This window comes from Taudactylus pleione, unplaced genomic scaffold (assembly GCF_031769625.1).
Source record: "Taudactylus pleione unplaced genomic scaffold, aTauple2 ptg000447l, whole genome shotgun sequence".
In the NCBI taxonomy this organism is placed as follows: Eukaryota; Metazoa; Chordata; class Amphibia; order Anura; family Myobatrachidae; genus Taudactylus; species Taudactylus pleione.
Window position 1 is genome coordinate 3,573,415 of NW_028284849.1, and position 20,037 is coordinate 3,593,451.

The window sequence follows — 20,037 nt, forward strand, 5'->3', positions numbered from 1 at the left end:
GCCCTGGTTCCCCATTGATATGTTAGAGGTACGCCTTGGTGGGGAACTACAATCATTTGGATCAGCACTGTAGGTTTTGTACAGCTAGGCCTACAAGGTACCTAGGAGATGGTACTCACTAGATAGAGAAGCACCGCTGTCTTAATAATCAATGGGTTAGTTCTCTGACAGTAGAAGAACTATTTTAAAAAATACTGTTTTTAAAGTTATGTGATTTATTATTATTTTAGTCTAAAGCGGGCCATACACAGTGCGATATGCACCGTGCGACGCAACGGGGGATCGGACATCCGACATATCGGGCAGTCCCCACTCACGGTGCGATCGGTTGTCCGAACGCCCGATATGCTGGCTCCCCCACCCGCATAGTGCTGCATGGGATTGCACATCGCATCCCCAGATCGCTTTAACCTACATAAGATCTAGAGGTGCGATGTATGACCCCACGAGTGTGCGCTCTGTCGGATATCATGCCCTTACGCGGTACGATAGAGCAGCCAGATCGTACCAATCCATGGGATCGGCCGCCTTATCGCACCTTGTATGGGCACCTTTATTCTCCGATATATATTTATGAATGTTTCAGCCCCTTTTCTAGGCTATCACCGTCCTGCGCATCAGTCAGCATAGAAATAAGGCTCATTATTGATGCATATGATTTCTCCAGCATTTAGAGACAATCAAAGTGAAAATGAATCTTATTGAGGAAGGGGAAGTGCGTTCCCCGGCCGGCGCCCTGCGCACTCACAGCACGGGGTGTTCTGGCATCAGAGCTGAGCGAAGGCTGCGTATCCCGATCTCTGTATCACGCCTGAGGGACTTGCTGACCTGTTTAGTCTATACAGATGGTCACCCCCTGTGCCAGTTACGTCTGAGGAAGCTGAGGGGGCATAGAGCAGCCAGATACATGAGGAGAATGCTGTGCAGTGAGGGGGTTTCTGCATCACTTTAGGCCACACCTGTACATTGTAACCTGAATTACTGAGTAATAAGAATACAACGGCCTGACACCTCATTCCTGTGTGTTAGTGGGAGATTCCAAATCCCCATCAGCATTATTGTGACTAAAATGCACTTATTGCCTTTACACAGACCGTAAGCGGCTTTTTGTGTGCCGAGACCGTATTCAGCCCATTGAGAGGCTAGGAGCCAGTGACATCACTGAAGCATGTGGCTCACGCCTGTGATGTCATCAATTCCTAGTGGGTGGATTGACTGCTTTCCGCAGTAAGAAAGGCAGCTCCTGCTATCTGTAGGTGACAGGAGTACTTTAATTCCATGTTATTGCTTTTGACGTGACAAAATGGCAGCACCCCCTTACCTGGCAGTACCGGCATTTCACAGCGCTCAGGCGCGATTCACGGTTTCTTCTTTTTAGTTTGCTCTCTATGGGCGGAATTCAACTGTTTTCGCGGCCCCCATCTCCTGCCTAAAGTGACAGGAGTTCGCGGGCCGCTATGCAATTGTTCCAGATTTTCGTGCTGATCGCGCCCAACGTGGTCGGGTTTAGCTGCGTAAAGCAGCTAAACCCGACCAAAGTGCTGGGCACGATCGCGAAAAGTGACTTTTGGGCGCCCAAACATGTCACTTTTCGCACATTTCAGCTCTCGCCCCCCTGGGGCTGAGAGCTGAAATGTAGCGCTGGCAGCTGATCGTGCCCGACAGGAGCAAGAATTGAATAGCTCCGTCGGGCGCGATGAGGGCAGGAAACAATTTAATTCCGCCCTATTTGCTCATTACCCACTTAGTTGTTTTGTGATCTGTACATTCCATTTAAAATGTGGCTCAGCGGTTAAGATCACTGACAGAAAGACCAGGACAAGACCTTTGGTTTTCTAGTGTCACAAAAACTGAAGAATAGACTGTCAGCTCTACTGACAAGACCACTGAAAAATTCAGACGCAAGATGTTACTTGCAGAAAGAAAGGCTGATGGGTGCATTTCAAATTAAACTTTACATCTCAGCCCCGTCTGGTATAGTGGTGCTGTGTTTTATTTTCCGGTACTGGCTCCAGATTTTTCAGCTTGGTTCCACTGTGTAATTGCATGTATCACGTCCTCCGGCTCAGCTTACATCAGCGAATAGCCGAGAGAGCCAAAGGGGGGAATTATACAGATAATAGGGCGCGGGAACTGTTCAGGCTGTTGCTTCTCTCCACGCTCTGTCACAAAAACTCAACGCGTTTCATATCCGAGCAATCCATCTGTCCCTGTGATCTTATGGCTATGCAGCATCCAAGTACAGGGACTGTAGTATGTAACGTTGTGAAGCTTTCCTGTCATTATACGTTTCTATCGGGGCATATCTGCCAAGGTGAGTGCCTCCCGTCATGGGGCGAGGATGTAGGGGGGCTGCAGGATTCAGATTTGCATACAGCAGCGTTGCTAAAATATGCCCCCTGTGTCGGCCGACCCACCTGTGAGTTTACCCGTCCACGGCACCCGCATAATAAGAGTACACTCAGGGTAACACGTGCTGAGATTTCAGAATTTTTTTCACGCATGCGCAGCTGTAAGTAATTGCTCAACTACTTGAACATCGTCAATGTGTACGGATTGCGTTCCCTGTGTTTTGACGGGTGGTGGTGAGTTACATCACTTTAGCGCTCAATGAGACTGTAATCGGCGTAGAGGCGGGCACTCAGTCAGTCACTGATAGGGGCTTGGATACCAGAGAGGAGGAGCACTGGAAGCAAGGATTGTGCTAGGGATGAACATGAGGACGAAGGGCCCTGCCTGTGAGGGCTTACATGGTAAGAGGAGGGGTGAACTGAGGAGAATAGAGGTCAGGGGAGGAGAGAAAAACGTAGATTTAGAAGGAGGGGCGGTAAACTCTGATGAACAGGTGGGTTTTGAGTGCACATTTGAAGCTGCTGAGATTGTTAGAAAGTCTAAAGCTGGGTACACACAGATATATCGCCCGCTCCATTGGACGGGTGTGTACAGCGCGGATATGTCTGTGAACGATGTCATTCACAGACATATCTCTGCAGCATCTGCTGGTGTGTACGGGCGACCCCCCCCCCCCCCCCCGATCGCCCGTACACATGCTGTGGGGACCTGATGGAGATTGCCAGCTCAACTGGGCGGGTAGATTTATTAGCCCACCCAGTTGAGCTGTCAAGCCCGACACATCGGGCAGACGACTGGTAAGTGTGTACAGGTCGGCGGGTTGGCCTTACGGCTGACCCATCGACCTAGTGTGTGACCCAGCTTAAATTGGCGGCGGTGTGAGTTCCAGCGGAGGGTTAGGAGAGGGAGAAATCGTGGAGTGAGAGGAGGTAACCAGGGTGGAGTAGATGACACGTTTTAATAGGCGGATCTTTGAATCCCATAGGCCTGGCGCTAGTTTCCATCTTGATAATGGTGTGCGCATTATCACAACATATCTATGTGTTAGATGTAAATGTCTCTGGTGATTAGGACAACGCAGAATTCTTCAGTGCGTGGAAATATTTTACATGTATGCAAAAGTCTCATTTACACGTAACCCAGACATCTTTGTGGGCCGTGACATAAACCATAAATCTTCATCTTTAAGAGGCTGGTAGTTCCGGCACAATAAGGTTCAAACTCCAGTGATTAAATCGCTATTCTGGCACGGAGAGGGCAAATGAATGACTAGATTTATCGGAGCAATATGAAAAACCATATATTAGAGGCTGTGATTCTGAGGACAGAGAAATCGCCTGTCATTACCAGTGATCAACCATGGTAGGAATGATGGAGACTTAGGGCCTGATTCAGAGTCAGACGCTATTTGCGCTCGCTCGTTCAGAAAAAGGGGCCGGCTATTTAAATTGAGCGCTCGCTCTTTGCGGTCTGTTGACGCCTCTATGTCTGAGCGAGCGAACGAAACATGTGCTCGCTATTTTGGCCGCTCGCATCCTACGTCATCTCCGCTATCTATTTGATTAATCAAGTACATCGAATGGCGTCTGAACTGCTCGCAGTGCTTGTGATAGGATTTTCCTACCGCAATCATGCGAACAGTTCAGGCTAAGAGACAACCAAGTGACGTGGTCGATGACGCTGCTTTGTTAATTATGCACACCCTTAAAACACCCATTTTGACCGTTTGGCACGCCTGCGTTCGGATCTACACTCCCCGTTTTCAAGCACCTTTCCCTGTTACCACCCGCAAACGCCTCATCCTGTCACTCAAAGTAGCAGGCATTCGCTATTTTGCGAGTGCTCGATTTCCGATCGCACTGGCTGGTTGGCGCATGCGCATTACGACCCATGCGCAGATGTGCGAACATCGCTCGGAGCGAACGAGCGCCCGCTTACGAGGGGTTCTGAATCAGGCCCTTAGCTCAGATAGCGCTCTAATAGGTGGATTGGCCAAAGGGCGAGAACCCTATATGTTTATTATCGCTTTGCGACATGCAGGAAATGGTAACCACAAGCGGCAAGATTTGCCTTTGCAATTATTTACAAAATATAGCAGAGGTCCATTGAACAGAACTCTTGTTCAGTGTGGAAAGTGTTTTCATTATATATATATATATATATATATATATATATATATATATATATAATCTCCTTTCTCGGGGGCCAGGTCACGGAATTTAATTGCACTGGATGTTCCCCAATAAATTGCTCAATTACCCTGCTGTTATTATTCTCACTCTCTTTATTTAATGTGGCCATTAAATGTCCCCTCCACTTTCCCCTTCATAGGACATATACTTTCACCCCATAATTATAGCAAGCTATGCACCAAATTACATATACTGTACCACCAGGTTTGATTGAATTCACCTAATAAAAATGGGTGGTATGTTGCATTAGATTACTAGTATTCAGATGCCCAAATATTACCCACCATCCACTTATTCAGCTACACCCTCCCTGTGGAATTCCCTCTTTTATTAGGCGGAACATTTTCATTTAGGATCACCTTGTCCCACGTGTTGGGAATGATCTGTAGTACTCAAAGAACAGATCTTTTTTTTTTTCTGTAATATGCCAATAATAACAAAGACAAATGTATCCCCTCACATAAAAAAAAAAAAATCAAATAAAAAATGAATAATTAATGTAACAAGCAGCACAGTGCTCGCTGACAATCCATACCACCATCTCTTGGTCTCTCAGTCTTTTTGTTCTAAACCAATTCTTCTCTTTTGAAGCAAAGTCATCCGTAGGAGTAAAATCCTCTTACACAAAGCAATCTTCCAATGTGAAATTATTTATCTGCATTGTGCCGCTCACTACTATGCGTGGGAGGATCAGTCGTGTTCAGCCTCTATCTTTTTGTTTTTAAAGTGCACATCAATGGTGGAGACAGACATTCGTATTCCTGAATGCATCCTATCCGCTCACTAGTAAATAGTGACATCACTGAGAATGCAGCCTATCCATTCACATGGAACCAGTGACATCACTGAGAATGCAGCCTATCCATTCACATGGAACCAGTGACCTCACTGAGAATGCAGCCTATCCATTCACATGGAACCAGTGACATCACTGAGAATGCAGCCTATCCATTCACATGGCACCAGTGACATCACTGAGAATGCAGCCTATTCAGTCACTAGGAGCCAGTGACATCACTGAGAATGCAGCCTATCCACTCACTAGGAAATAGTGACATCACTGAGCGTGCAGCCTATCCAATTACGAGGAGCCAGTGACAGCACTGAGAATGCAGCCTATCCATTCACTAGGAGCCAGTGACATAACTGAGAATTCAGCCTATCCAGTCATTAGGAGCCAGTGACATCACTGAGAGTGCAGCCTATCCAGTCACTAGGTGCCAATGACATCACTGAGAGTTTAGCCTATCCAGTCACTAGGTGCCAGTGGCTTCACTGAGAATCCACTCATTAGGAACTGGTGACATCATTGTGTGGACGTGTGCGGTATGTGGCATTTCTCTAGGAGGTTTATGTAATAGTCTGCGAGACGTCTGCTCTGGTGAGATTCCGGCGAGTCTGCTTGTATTTTTAAAGCAGCAATAATTTAAAAGGCAACCAAGCTTGTTTTGCCTTTAAATGATTGTCGCTTTGAAAATATGTACAGACTCGCCGAAATCTTGCCAGAGCCTCGGGGGCTATTACATAAACCCCCAGGAGTCAATTTCCAAAGATCCTACCACTGAGCGGCTGCAGAGGCACCTGTGTGGTTTGAAATGTTTTTACCAGTTTTGTACAGAAATGTTCAAATTTGGCAGAATTTCTCAAATTTGAAATATCTTTTATAATTTAAAAATAATATATACATAGTGTTGAAAAAATATAAATATATAAGTAAATTAATTATGAAACTATTGACAAACGCATGCAGAAAACGTAAATATGAGACCCTTGCCTATTGTACTACGAACATGTTCTTGTCTGAATCTGGGGAAATTTGAATCAACCTTTGAATCGATTTGAACATGTTTTGGGCGTCTCTAGTCGCTGTGTAAACCGTTCCAATCTGCCTGAAATATAACACCAATTGCATTTACCTTAAGATTATGCCTTGGGTCCAATCTATAGGGGCATATCCAGTTAGGCGCGGGGTTTACCCATGTTGCTAATTGACAGCCTGGATATTTACAATTGGGTCCTCGATCCCCGTGCGTAACGCTGATTTTTCCGCGCAGCCTCAGGAGCTGTGAGAAAATCGCCATTACATGCAGTCTCTGGGGTTCCAGCATCTTATTCAGAATCTATGGTTTACCGTGTGTTACCCCTGGGTTTAACCCCGCGCCTAATTGAATCTGCCCCTATGAATTCATCCATCCATCTAGTTATCGTGACTCACAAATATGTCCTGACGCACTGCTAAGGATAATTGTGTATTTGTGTAATGAGATTTTTGTTGCAGTGCAGTTGGTGAAAGTTCTGCGTGCATAGAACATACTTTGGTACATAGTGCAGAACATCTGGCTTATGCTCCTATTTGGCCGTACTGTGCAGACATTACATGGATGTTGTGTATGTATAGCATGCAGGTGCACAACTCTCCCATTACAAATATAGGATGAAGACTTCAGACCGAGCTGGTGTAAACACTAAGGGGTAGATGTACTAAAGCCTTGGAGGGAGATAAAGTGCCAACCAATCAGCTCATAACTCACTTTACAGGCTGTGTTTGAAAAATGACAGTTAGGAGTTGATTGGCTGGTACTTTATCTCTCTCCAAGCTTAGTACATCTGGCCCGAAGTCCTTTTGCAGAATGGAAATGGCCTCTTTTAACAGCAAGGAACACTCCTCGCAACCCAGTTATCTCATTACCTCAAAACCATACATGCCTGATCCCCGGAAGTGGCGGGAGGCTCACGATTTTTCGGGTAAAACCCCGGTACACCTGGTAGAGTAGGCACTTCTCCCGCAATCCTCCTCGTGAAGTGGGCAGATTGGGGAGAATTTCCACGGTGATCGGGGGGTCTCTGAGTAGGTGGCGTGGGTTTAATGATGCGATTGCACAAGAATTGCGTCATTTGGCCCTGCCCTTATTTAAATATGCGCTAATCACAGGGTTAGTTGTACTTACCTAAATCACCTGTCGGGATCTTCACTCCTGCCGGTCTTCCATGCGGCCGACGGTCATTCATACTGATTCCACTTCTCCGGCACTATAGATGTATAATTGATGCGCGTTATAGGTCCAAAGCTGGATTAGTACTGTGCGCCAGACACTGTGGGCTTCTTAAATTACTTCCATTCAGCGGACGCCATCATCTTCCTTTACTATAATCCCCTTATCGCCACTTAAAGCCCTTCTGTCAGTCTTATTCATGTATGATAATCCGCCGCCCAGCACAGTGACCGGAGGGGGGGGGGGGAGACTGACATGACATTCGGGTGTGACAAGATATCTTGCTGTGACAGGTTTGAGACTATGGTACACATTAGACGATGTGTGTCCCCAGCGACGTCAGCTGTGGCAGCACGATAATTTGGGCAGTCCGTATACACTGCACGATATGGTGTACGACTTCTCGTTCCTCCACCACATTCAGAAGCATGGTGTCGGCCACCGAATCTTCAGATTGGCCTGCACGGGAGCGCGCAATAGTGCGTACACACTGGGGCCATGTGGACGATTTGTCGTTCTGATTCGCCTCTAAACGACAGATCATCTAATTTATCGTCGACTGTGTACCCAGCTTAATAAATAACATTGGATAGGGAGGCAGTGAGAGCTGTCCCTGCTTATAGCCTGTACAGAGCTATAGCCTAAAGCTGTGCACTCCCATTCTCCTGTACTAGATACGATCCAGCAAGCATTGTTTTATTAGGTTACTACGGCCGGTTACTGTTTTATTAGGTTACAAGTCGCCCGGAATTACACCGGCTTTGCATACGGCTCTATGGACTTGGTTCTGTCATCATTATCAGCGCAGACTTGCCGCAGCCCTATACATGTTACATAAGATCCACCTGAAAACACAGATCTCTGCGAACGCACAAGGCTGCATAGGCCACGGTTCCGTCTACACGCCCTCTCTAAACTTTGCCTGGGTGGAAACGGCCCCGTTGTCACCCAGTTACACTCTGCATCAGCCACAGAGTGTCTATAGAATACGCCCCAGGAGACTCTCTCTTATGCTTCAGTTTACCTCAAGTGAGGATTCAAAATGGCCGCTTCCTCCCCTGTTAATGTAAGCAAGAACGAATTAGGCCCACATGTTGCACTGAATCTCTCTAGAACGTGTAGAGTGTGGGCAGAGTACTGTGTTGTGTGCGTTGGCTCGTTGAATCCCATCTGGCAGAACAGGGGTCAGCGCACGCCCCTATTTGGAGGCGTCCTATACAGTGACATGTCTCGCTGGGAGATGGATATTGATGTACTGGAGCCAGTGTTAGCCTAATGAAGCAAGTCAGCTGCGTTCCCCTCCGCAGCATTCCCCCGTCCTATCCACTAACCAATTTCTTCAGACATCTCTCTGTGCTGATCGGAGGCTGTCAGACGTGGCACGAGGGAGGGGGCGCAGACTCCTGCGTGCGCTCTCTGCTTCCGGGGCTCGTTTGCACAATAGACAGTAATTGGGAAAGGCAGATTTGAGCATGTGAAGCGCAAAGACTCATCCTGAGCCTGACAACGGGATTGAACAACTCTGGAGATACAGGGGCTGTTTGGAGTGGGAGGGGGGCGGGAGAGATATACACACCGTAGCGTTTGCTCATTTTCTTCAACTAGCTCGCCTATAATTTATAACCAGCATCACGCTGCAGCCAGACTTTTCATTTACTAGTATATATATATATATGTATATATATATATGTATATATATATATATATATGTATATATATGTATATATATGTATGTGTGTGTGTCCGGGAGCATTTTAAAAATTTAATTTAACATTTTTAGGTCCCCCCATCCCTTAGTTTTGTATCTTTCATTTTTATAGCGCCAATCTTATTGCGCACTGCTGTACAAAAAAAATAATCAAACCAGTCCTTGACCCAAAGGAGCTTTCAATCTGAATTCCCTACCGCGCACACACACAGGTCCATTTTGTCAGAAGCCGGTAAGCCTATCAGTATGTTTTTTTGAGCATGGGTAGAAACTGCAGCGTCCAGCAGAAACCCAGATGAGCACGAGGAGAACATACAAACTCCACACAGATTGGGCCATGGCCAGAACCGAACCCATGACCCCAGTGGATCGTCAAAGCCCTGAAAATAGACTGCAGCAGAGCAAATTGACTGTTCCCATAAGTAGTGAAACCATTGGAGAGAGGGGATAAAGACAGTGGATCGGTTCCTTGCGGGTGGTGGTTAGGTTCAGGACGGATAATGGCAGCACCCTGCGTCTCTGCCAGCGTGTGCTAGTAATGAGACCAGCCCTGTACTCTGCAGCTCATCAGTTCTGCTAACGGGGAGCCAGGCAGACGGCGAGGGCTCTGATGTGCGCACAGTAACAGCGATTTAATCTGTCTGCGTGGGCGGAGGTTCTGGGAAGGATTCCGGTGTTTTGTATTGCTGTGTCTTCACATTAAGCAAATGAGTTCAGGAGGAATACAATGCCAATGAATACACAACATTACAAAGAGCGCGACACAAAGTGCCTTATGCTCCACTTATGGCAGAGGAAGCCACGGAGAAACCTATCCACTCAGTAGGAACTAGTGACATCACTCAGACCTCAATGATATCACTAGTTTCTAATGAATGAATAAACTGCATTACTGTGCATGCTGGATAAACCCACGAAATGGCTGTCACAATGGGCCTGATTCAGAGCCGGACGCTATTTGCGCTCGCTCGTCCAGAAGAAGGGGCTAGCTATTTAAATTAGCCGTTCGCTCTTTGCGGTCTGTTCACGCCTCTATGTCTGAACGAGCGAACAAAACATGCGAACGTAATTTTGAAAAAAACTCCCCCTGGCCGCTCGCATCATACGTCATGTCCGCTATTTATTAGATTAATCGAGTACATCGGACGGCGTATGAACTGCTCGCTATTCTTGTGGTTGGTTTTTCCTACCACAATCATGCGAGCAGTTCTGACTATAAAACAACCAAGTGACGTGGTCGATGACGCTGCTTTAGTAATTATGCACACCCTTAAAACGCCCGTTTTGATCGTTTGGCACGCCTGCGTTCGGATCTCCACTCCCCGTTTTAATGCACCTTCCCCTGTTACCACCCACATACGCCTCCTCCTGTCACTCAAAATAGCAGGCATTCGCTATTTAGCGAACACACGATTTTCGGCCGCACTGACTGGTTCGCGCATGCGTATTAAAATCCGTACGCATGCGCAGTTGTGCGAACATCGGTCGGAACGAACGAGCGGCCGCTTACGAGCGGCTCTGAATCAGGCCCAATGTGCTACAGTCAGAGTGTGGCCAGACATATGTGGGTTCCATTGCAATTTTTTTTTAATTGACCTCATGTACATGAAGCAGACAACTGCTCACCTCCGCCATCTTACTGAAGCTCCCCCCGCCATCTTACTGAAGCTCCCTTCGTCGATTGATCTTGGTAGTTGTCAGCTCCACCTTCTTTGTTTACTGTATTGCGATTGGCTGCCCCAGATGACAGTCATGAAGGCAGCCAGTCACTAAATACCAATGAAGGGGAGGTGCTAGGCACTGCACAGTGGTCGTCAGGGGACATCTTGGCTATAAAGTTGTAGAAATCTCCAGCAGGGTGAATACTGGCCTGTAATATAGGGATCTATTTACTAAGCAGTGTTAGGAGACAGAGTGAAAAGTGGTGATAAGGTGCCAGCCAATCAGCTAGCAAATGTCATTTTTCAAACACAGCCTGTGAGATGGCAGCTGATTGGCTGGCACCTTATCACTTTCTTATCACTTTTCACTCTGTCTCCTAACACTGCTTAGTAAATAGACCCCATAGTCCTAAAACCTTATGTGATAAATTGTGGGATTGCTGGTGTGCAACGATTTCTGCATCAGTTGTCTTCCAACATTGCAAACTCATATTATATTCCTGTTTATTATACAAGGTAGAGTTATGGTGCTAAAGAATAGAGCAAATGAGCCATTATATATAGTGTAAGTGAAATGGATATACAACTAACTGTTTTATGTGACTATTGTATCCTCTGTATTATATTCCTATATATTACGCCTCAGGTGCCTGTAATTACTTACACTTTACACCTCTCTGTCTTCCAGTTTCCGCAGTTGCTTGAGATGTGTCTGCAGTCGGCACTAAGAAGGGACCGTCTGTAATCGTGATTGTCAGCTCTCCGCGGAGATTGTCCCGGAACTCCCTTTTCCCTCTAGTATATATCGTGCAGCGAGCAACCTGGACGCAGTCCTTCCTCTTGTCACCCAGTGCTGCACAGATAGGGGAGTCGCTGGGTGGATCCACTATGGAGATTCCCGATGTACCAGTGGGGAACCTGATAGATCTGGATACTGAACCTCTGGTGGTGGTACCCGAATGTCCCACCCAGCAAGACACTGACGGGCTCCTGCTGCTGGAAGGACCCCCCCCGGAGAATGGGCAGAGGGAGGAGGAGATTGAGAGCGATGCCACAGAATCCGCAGACAGTGAGAATGAGACGGCGTCGCCCAACCGCCACCGCTGGAACCTGTCGCAGAGGTCGTCCTCTGAGTCCTTCTCCTCCAATCAGAGCACAGAGTCTGCCCGGGACGAGCAAATGTCAGAACAGAAAGAGTTTATCAGACAATACGTTGAGAAGATCTTCACTGGGGGGTAAGCAGATGAAATCGGCCGAGGAGGGGGGGGAGAGGGGGTGTTTGGGTGCAGGAGAGTAGACACATTATAAGTTGGGCCCATCTCTGTCAATTAATATTTTCTGTTGAATTGGTTCATTCTTTAAATTTTCTACTATTCTGGCAGCTCCTCTGTAGAGCCAGGGACGAGGAGAGAGATTCAGCAGACCAGCTAAAAGCCTAAAAAGGTGGCTCTTCATCATCACCATCATAATTATTTATCTATAAGGCACTTAGCGCCATATGAAATAAATATATATATATATAAAACAGATAATACCAGAGACAGGAATATAATAACGCACAATAGATGTTTGTAAGCGGACAATCACAGCTAGCACGGATACAGGTATGCACCATGCGTGTGAGTAGCATGACAACAGGGTCATACAAGACAGACAGACATGAGACGTGTGGTGGAGAGGAATTGATGTAAGACTCCTTGGGGTCTATGTACTAAGCCTTGGATAGAGATAAAGTACCAACCTATCAGCTCCTAACTGTCACTTTACAGGCTGTGTTTGAAATATTAGTTAGGAGCTGATTGGTTGGTACTTAACCTCCATTCACTTTTTCTCTGCCCAAGGCTTAGTACATAGACCCCCTTGTCTGTGTTTTTGTGGTGGGGATACAGGTCAGCAAGTGTTTTAAATGAAATAATGGTATAGATCGCTGTGACCTAGGGACGTGCGTTCCTGCTTAGTGCAGTAATGTGCCCGGATGATTAAACGGTCGGATCCTAAACAGCAGCAGAGTGATTCCCCAGAGGGGGGGCGCATCACATTATAAAGCAGGATCCTACGTTCTCCTGAGCCGGCATTCTTCCTGCCTCCAGGGACGTAATATGCGCATCCCTGCCAGCGTGGGGGTAACTACTCTGGGTGCCCAATCTGCCAGCCAATTCACCCGTTCACTGCCAGGGAGTGGCAGCAAATTGTGTGGCAGCTTTCTAATTCTCTATAGCAGACAGTCCGGGCTCTGCAATATTTATTACGTATACAAGTCCCCCTACACTACTTACCTCACTGAGCACTCTCATATGACAGGATTTATATGTGCAGTAACTATTATAAATATTCTTTTCATCTAAAAATGACATCTTTCTAGTTTTCCCAACAGGTCATGTTTTCAGGATTTCTGTCTGATAATAACTGCCCAGGCAAAAGACATGAACTCACCTGTGCACTATTAAAGAAATCCAGAAAACATGACATGTTAGTGGTAGTTGAGGACTGGAGAACCCCTGATTTAGGACCTCATTCTGCCGTCTGCTGATAATAGCGGGATGCGTCCGCTTTTGCGCTCTTCTCCTATGTGGTGTTTTTTTTCACCAACTTACATGGAACAGTCACCATTAAGCTCGGACGGAGCTAGTGCCAGTTTGGCGGTAAATGCAATGATCCGGTTGGTGCTATGATGCACAGTATTTGCATCGTCACCACTGTTTGGTAATAAGCCCCTTAGTTTACTTAATATATGTTAATGAACTGAGCTGGGGTAATAATTGTGCCTGTCGCCCTCATAAGGGAGAGGTAGAAATAATATTTTTATCCATGGTGAGATAATACGTCTTCCCTGGCTACAGAGGCTCCGTTGTCTGCGCTGTTTAACATATTAAAACACAGTTGAGCTCATAAAATGAGCAGCAGCAGCACCTGTAGAAGATATGGATATTTATTACATGGGTGAATGCTTTTATTTGATGGGATTGTTAATTGTGTGTAATAAACCAGCGTTCACTTGACATTTCCCCGAGCAGGGAAGCCGGTGCGATGTCCTTTAATATAACACAGCCTTGTAATTGTTACACATGAATCTATGTATATTTTTATCTGCAGCGGTGGGAATAGCAGACCGGCGCTGTACCGGGTCGTCATTGGGCGCACGGGGCATTTCGTGTTTTTATAACTCAGAACTGTATCTGCTCATCCACAACTAATAACTTCAAACGAAGCAGAAGAAGCTCCAGGGGGGGAAGAGAGATCCTCAGCCAGACACATAATCCTCCGTATTGCAGGCGTAGAGGCCAGAAACCGCCATAGACACAAATAGGAGGACATTCTGTAACATCCTGAATTATTGATCAACCAGGGGGGTCCGGGAATTGTGACAGCGATGCACACGCTGTGTATCTGCCTGTAATGCTGTCTGTGGTGTCCCTGCCAGGTCATTCATTATGCAGCCTACCTAGGCTCCTGCCTAGGGCCCTGTGGCCACTGGGGGCATTCGGATGGCTCTGTCCCATCTTTATGTGGGTGTCTGATTTGCAAAGGGAGAGGAAAAGGAGGACTATGGATATAAGCCGGCTAGATTGGGCTTCACCTGACATTTCTTTGTTTTCCAACAGGATCAGACAAATCTTATAGAGACCGCATTCTATCTGGATAAATACAGAAGCTTTGGGTGTATTTCATTCTGCACAGCCCCTTGTTCTGGCACTAATTTGTCTTTATAACTAAAGGTGCCCACACACTGAATGACTCACTAACGATGCAATGTCGTTAATGATTTCCCTTGAGCTCGACGGCAGCTCCCTGGCAGTCCTGGACAAACGATATCGCGCGTAAAGTGTTCATTTTGATCTACTAACGACCTATTGTGCGTCTTTAACGATTTCCAGTGCATCGTTAAAGAGATTGCTAGATCTTAGCCTGCAGTAGGTAAGATCTGAAAGTACGATTTAACGACCCACGGGACCGCGCATCGGATCGTTATCACTCAGTGGACACTCACGATTTGCACATATTTTGCCCGATTTGACGTCCAGAGGCCTCGAAATCGGCAAATCATGCAAAATATCTGACGGTGTGTGGGCATCCTTAAGAGTAGGTTTGGCCAAAGTAAAATGAAACCAGAGTTCTAGACCCGAGTGGAAGAGGAAATGCGCCCCCTAGTGGTCAGTTACAATGGCAGTGGGAGAGTTATAGACCCCAGTGGAGGAGGAATGCGCCCCCTAGTGGTCAGTTACAATGGCAGTGAGATACAATGTAACTTTATTACTAATATATTTCTTTAAAAACAAAACATTTTCTAGACAAAACAATGGGCCTGAATCAGAGATGTGCGCTATAGCATGCAGGCTGTGCTGAAATATACACAAAAGCCGCAGGATGCCTTTTAAGTAGAAAGATGCACACTGGGTATGCAGTCCGGAAATGCCGACCGCCGGCTTCCCGACTGTGCAATCCCGACGGGACTAATGATAGGATTCGAAATCCCAATGCCTATCATTATCCCTACGCCGGGAGCCCGACGTCCGGCATACCGAACAGGGGGGGGTTGGGGGGGGGTTAGCTTAGGGGCTCCCGGGAGGGACTAAGGATTAGGCACCCCCCCGGGAGAGTTAAGGTTAGGCTACGGGAAGGGGGGTTAGGGTTAGGCACCCCCAGGGGGAGGTTAGGGTTAGGCACTAGGGGGGGAGGTTAGGGTTAGGCACCCCTAAGGGAGGGTTAGGGTTTTGGGGGGGGGAGAGGGTTTACTTACCTGTCGGGATCTTCACTGCTGCCGGTTTTCTGGCGTCGGGATTTGAACCGCCGGACATAGGTCCGGTGGTCATTCATACCGATCCTGCACACGGCCGGCTTCGGTGATCTGCTGTTGCGTCCAAAGCCATCGGATTAACTGCCCGATCATCTGACATCTGAGTAACCCCCGGATGGCTGAGCCAGGGAAGCGCCACTGGCTTTGGCACAACTCCCAGAAAACGGGGCTGACATCCCCTGTTTTCTGGAAGCCTGGCCATCGCTGCCCCCCAAACACCAGCAGCACGTCAATTATAATGCGGCTTTTGGGGCACTGCGACATGACAGAGACGCATGCGCGCTGCGTGAGACTTGTACATGTGCAGATCTGCACGCATCGCAGATGTATTACCTGAATTACGCCCATTATTATTATTACATATGTATTACCTGAACAAACCAAGGCTGGCCTCACAAGCAGGAAAATACTAATTATAAAGGTGAATTCCACAGCGAAGCCCTTTTTATTTATAAATGAAAATAATTGTTGGAACCCGGGACTGCGCAGAATGAAATACGCCCATTGGTAATATCTGTAAATATGCATCAGCCTAATTCTGCCCCTATGGATATAGATGTCACTTGCTAGAGTTTATACGTATATTAGAACCACCTGTGTATTAATGTACGAACTTAATGGTTTGTGTGGTTCCTTATACAGGGAGGAAATGGACCAGGAGGCAAAGGCCAGGTTTGGTGAGCTCTGCAGTATGGAGAACGGGAAAGGACGGGAATGGTTTGCGCGGTTTGTCAGCGCTCAGGTAAGTGCGCATATCTGAAGTCTCAGTGCAAGTCTGCGCCCTGCGCTGTGGGGCTCGGCCTAGGAAATGCGAAACACGTTTCTTATCTTCCAAACAATGTTTAGTCACATAAGAGACGCTGTAGTATTGTTGTTGCACCTTTTTATATTCGTGTTCCTTTATCGTGGTTGTCCCCTAATGTGTTTGGCTTATTATGCAAATTAGAGTAAGACGACATTATATGCAAATTAGGGGAAGGATTCCGGTGTAAAGACAGACGGCCTCTGACACTGTTGCTGTGTGGATAAGTTATTATGTAGAAGTGTTTCTAGAACTGTGTGTATTTGGTATATTAGAGAGAACAGTATAATATAGTATCTATAAGGATAAATAGCTACGTGATTGGGTGGGCACTGAATTCTCTAACCTATTTTATTTTCCTCCACAGCGCTGCAACTCCAAATGTGTCTCTGAGCAGACGTTCTATCGGCTGGTGCAGTCCTTCGCCGTGGTGCTGTTTGAGTACGTCCCCTCATCCTGCGCTGGTTATGGGCAATGTCTGTGGAAAACTCCAGCGCCCTTCACTTAATCTCCGTTCTGCTTTCTTTAGGTGTTACCAGATGGATGATTTTGGCCCTGCCAAGAACCTGATGACCATGTGCTTCACCTATTATTACATCGGTGAGAGGCCAGGGGGTGTTGCTGTGATATTCCTCATGTACTAAAACCACGGCTGCGTCTCTTTGTAACCTGGGGAAGGCTGGCAACATGCCCGCTCCTGACCCCACCTGTACTCGCCCTGCCAGTCAGCCCGCTCAGGGCGAATGATCTTCACGCCTGTTCCCAGACCATTATAAATGTCACAGGCTGGTAACAGGCGAGCCACGCCACGGTCTCGCAAAGCCAACGCTGTATTCATCTCCATAACTTTCTCACCTTATGATAATCTTTCTATTAATGCAGAAAGTTTCCACTTTCTTTATAACATCTGAAACCCAAAGCACAATCCGTTCCAGCGTTTATTGGGAAAGCTGACGGTAAGCGAGTTATCGGCATCGGCTTGTGTATGGACACGTACAGCTGCGCATCGGTCTGTTGGCGATATAGGGCCCGTATTGCTAGCCATGTGATTCACTCCCACCCACCATTAAATCCCAGTGCTCTATAGTGGGGGAGTGGCCTTCTGTAGAAAGGGGTGGGGCAAGCACCAAAGGGGGCGAGGTTACTGCATATAATGTTACTGACGCCGGCTCTCCATACTGGGGCTGATGCTGGCTTGAACCCAAGTTGGTTTTGCGGGCGAGTCTTGCGTGTTTCTGTTTGTGCATGCTCCGGAGCCGAACGTGTACCTTTATGGGTGATCCTGGGCCATATGCAGCGCAGTTGGTAATAGGGCGTTTGCCTATCGGCTAAGTTTAATGGGGCCGTAGCAAGTGCGCTCCGATAATGGCGACGGCTATGAACCAAGCGCACGGATCAGGGCAGAGTTGCCGTATACGGATTCAGTTCCATACGTTCTATGCCAGTGCAATTATCACCGGCCTCGTCTCTGCATCGCCCCCGCAGTGTATAAATAGTGCCCTGGTGCCCGCCCTCATGTAACTCTCCTTCCAGGAAAGCCGCACGTCTCCCCCACTGACTCCCGGGAGAAGCCGGTGAGCACCGGCAGCATTGACGCCTACCTGAAATCTGCCAACACCTGGCTGTCGGAGAAGAAGGACAACGTGGAGCGGCTGCTAAGGACCTCCTCGGTCACCACAGAGAACATGAAGGGATTCTTTGGGGGGCTGGAGAGCAAGCTGAAGGGGCCCCTATCAAAGAGAAATGAGTGAGTAGCTAAAGCGTTTCACATTTAAAATGTATTACATAAAACCCACAGCCCTCCAGCTGCTGAGGAACTGCAAGTCCCAGCATGCCCTGTCAGCCTCTAGCCTCACTAATTGCCTGTGGTTGGCTGGGGCTGGAGGCCTTCCTCTAACTTACATTAATATGCATGTTCCCAACTTCTCATTGCTGCACCCATCTGTGGCGCTATATATATATATATATATATATATATATATATATATGTATATGTATGTTCCCTCTCCACAGTCTTCCATCAGCAGCTAATAACATTCCTCCTATTCTCCACAGGCAAAGCGACGACGCGTCAAGAGAGCCGTCAAATGACAGTAAGTGGGTCTCATTGTCCCTATTTTTATACCTTCTGTCAGGATCGTCTTTATATATTACAGTTTATGCTGATTTATTCCTTCCCGTCTCCTATCCTTGTGCAGTCCCCCTGCAGAGCCCGGACGAGAAGAAGGGAGAGAAGAGCTATCTGTACACACACCTAAAGCAGCAGCCTATATGGTGAGAGGGAGGGGGAACCCCTAAGGCGCACACGACGGGGCTATTTACTAACGGAGGGGGCAAACGTGCCCAGGAGATCAACTCCTGACCCCTGATGTGCAGTTACCTTTTATCAGTCTGGTATAAAATAAACTAATAATCAATAAAAAATCAAGTGACTGGTTTCTATAGGTGACTGCACTGAGAATGTCTGACCCAATGTACATGGCCGACTGTATAAGTTCCTGCAAATACAGGTTTTATTTATTTTGGTGATTTGTAAGTATTTTCCCACCAAATGTATCATAAATTACCAAATTATAAGATGCTGATATGTGGGTTTGTCATTCAGTTGTACAAACAAAGGCTGTAATATATTATATTATTATTATTACAAAGTAATTCAGCGCAGGTTATTGCAATCTAAAACTAATTGTGCTGGAACAGTTGGCAGCAGTAGATTAATGTTTAGTTAAGTGTGTAACGCAATCCCGCCTCGCTGTCGTACACTTACCCTCCGTCCCTTTGCAGGCACACGCTGCGGTTCTGGAATGCCGCGTTTTTCGATGCCGTACACTGCGAGAGGAGGAAGAGGTCGCCCACAACCAGGTGAGAACACCCTGTAAAATGTGGAGGCACAGGACTAAAACTGGCAAGAGACTCATGTAAGCTCAGAGGTGCTTAAATGTAATAAATCCCACATCACCTTATAGAAAGATACATATTTAATAACAGTCAGTCTTACAGCTGGTTTCAGAGGAAATTACCTGCACTGCAACTGTGAATTTATTTGCTAAACCAGCACCCGATGAGCTGCAGTACATACTCGGGTCCAGCAGGTGGTGCTGAAACCTATAGAAAGAGTAATTTGGTCGCTGTCTACATGGTATATACACACGGTAGATGTCCCTGGTCCCTTGTGCGATATTTACTAAAAACGAGCAAAGCATATTATAGATCGATTTGTTAATAAGTAAAAAAGTTATCTTACTAAACGTGGAATAGATTTAGATCTGCGGTAGATGGGAAAACCGTAGAAGCCCCATTAGAATTTTCTGTCGTCTCATCACCAGCCCGACCTTTCCCGCAGCCAGAACATTTATAATGAGACTTTAATGACGGCAATAAAATCGGCTTCTGTAAAGTTGTTGACATTCTTTTTCTAATTAGCCTTTTGCCATCCTTAGAGAACACGTCTGTTCCAGTGCATCTTAGCAGGTGTCTAACTGCCGGCTTAATTGTTACAGAGAAGTGTCACGGAGGCGTTAGCCGGGCAGATGA

General features: G+C 46.9%; 1 protein-coding gene across 3 annotated transcripts in view; it reads left to right on the forward strand.

Moving 5' to 3' along the window:
• The window catches only part of KIAA0513 (KIAA0513 ortholog), a 67,757-nt gene that overhangs the window by 21,669 nt on the left and 26,051 nt on the right, over positions 1-20,037 (forward strand). For all 3 annotated transcript variants that reach the window (XM_088448019.1, XM_088448021.1, XM_088448020.1), the window contains exons 2-9: positions 11,595-12,141; positions 16,344-16,443; positions 16,871-16,944; positions 17,033-17,103; positions 18,037-18,250; positions 18,559-18,596; positions 18,702-18,777; positions 19,288-19,365. In XM_088448019.1, the coding sequence (XP_088304145.1) occupies positions 11,795-12,141; positions 16,344-16,443; positions 16,871-16,944; positions 17,033-17,103; positions 18,037-18,250; positions 18,559-18,596; positions 18,702-18,777; positions 19,288-19,365 (998 nt within the window). In that variant the 5' untranslated portion in view covers positions 11,595-11,794. The remainder of the gene's footprint in view (positions 1-11,594; positions 12,142-16,343; positions 16,444-16,870; positions 16,945-17,032; positions 17,104-18,036; positions 18,251-18,558; positions 18,597-18,701; positions 18,778-19,287; positions 19,366-20,037) is intronic.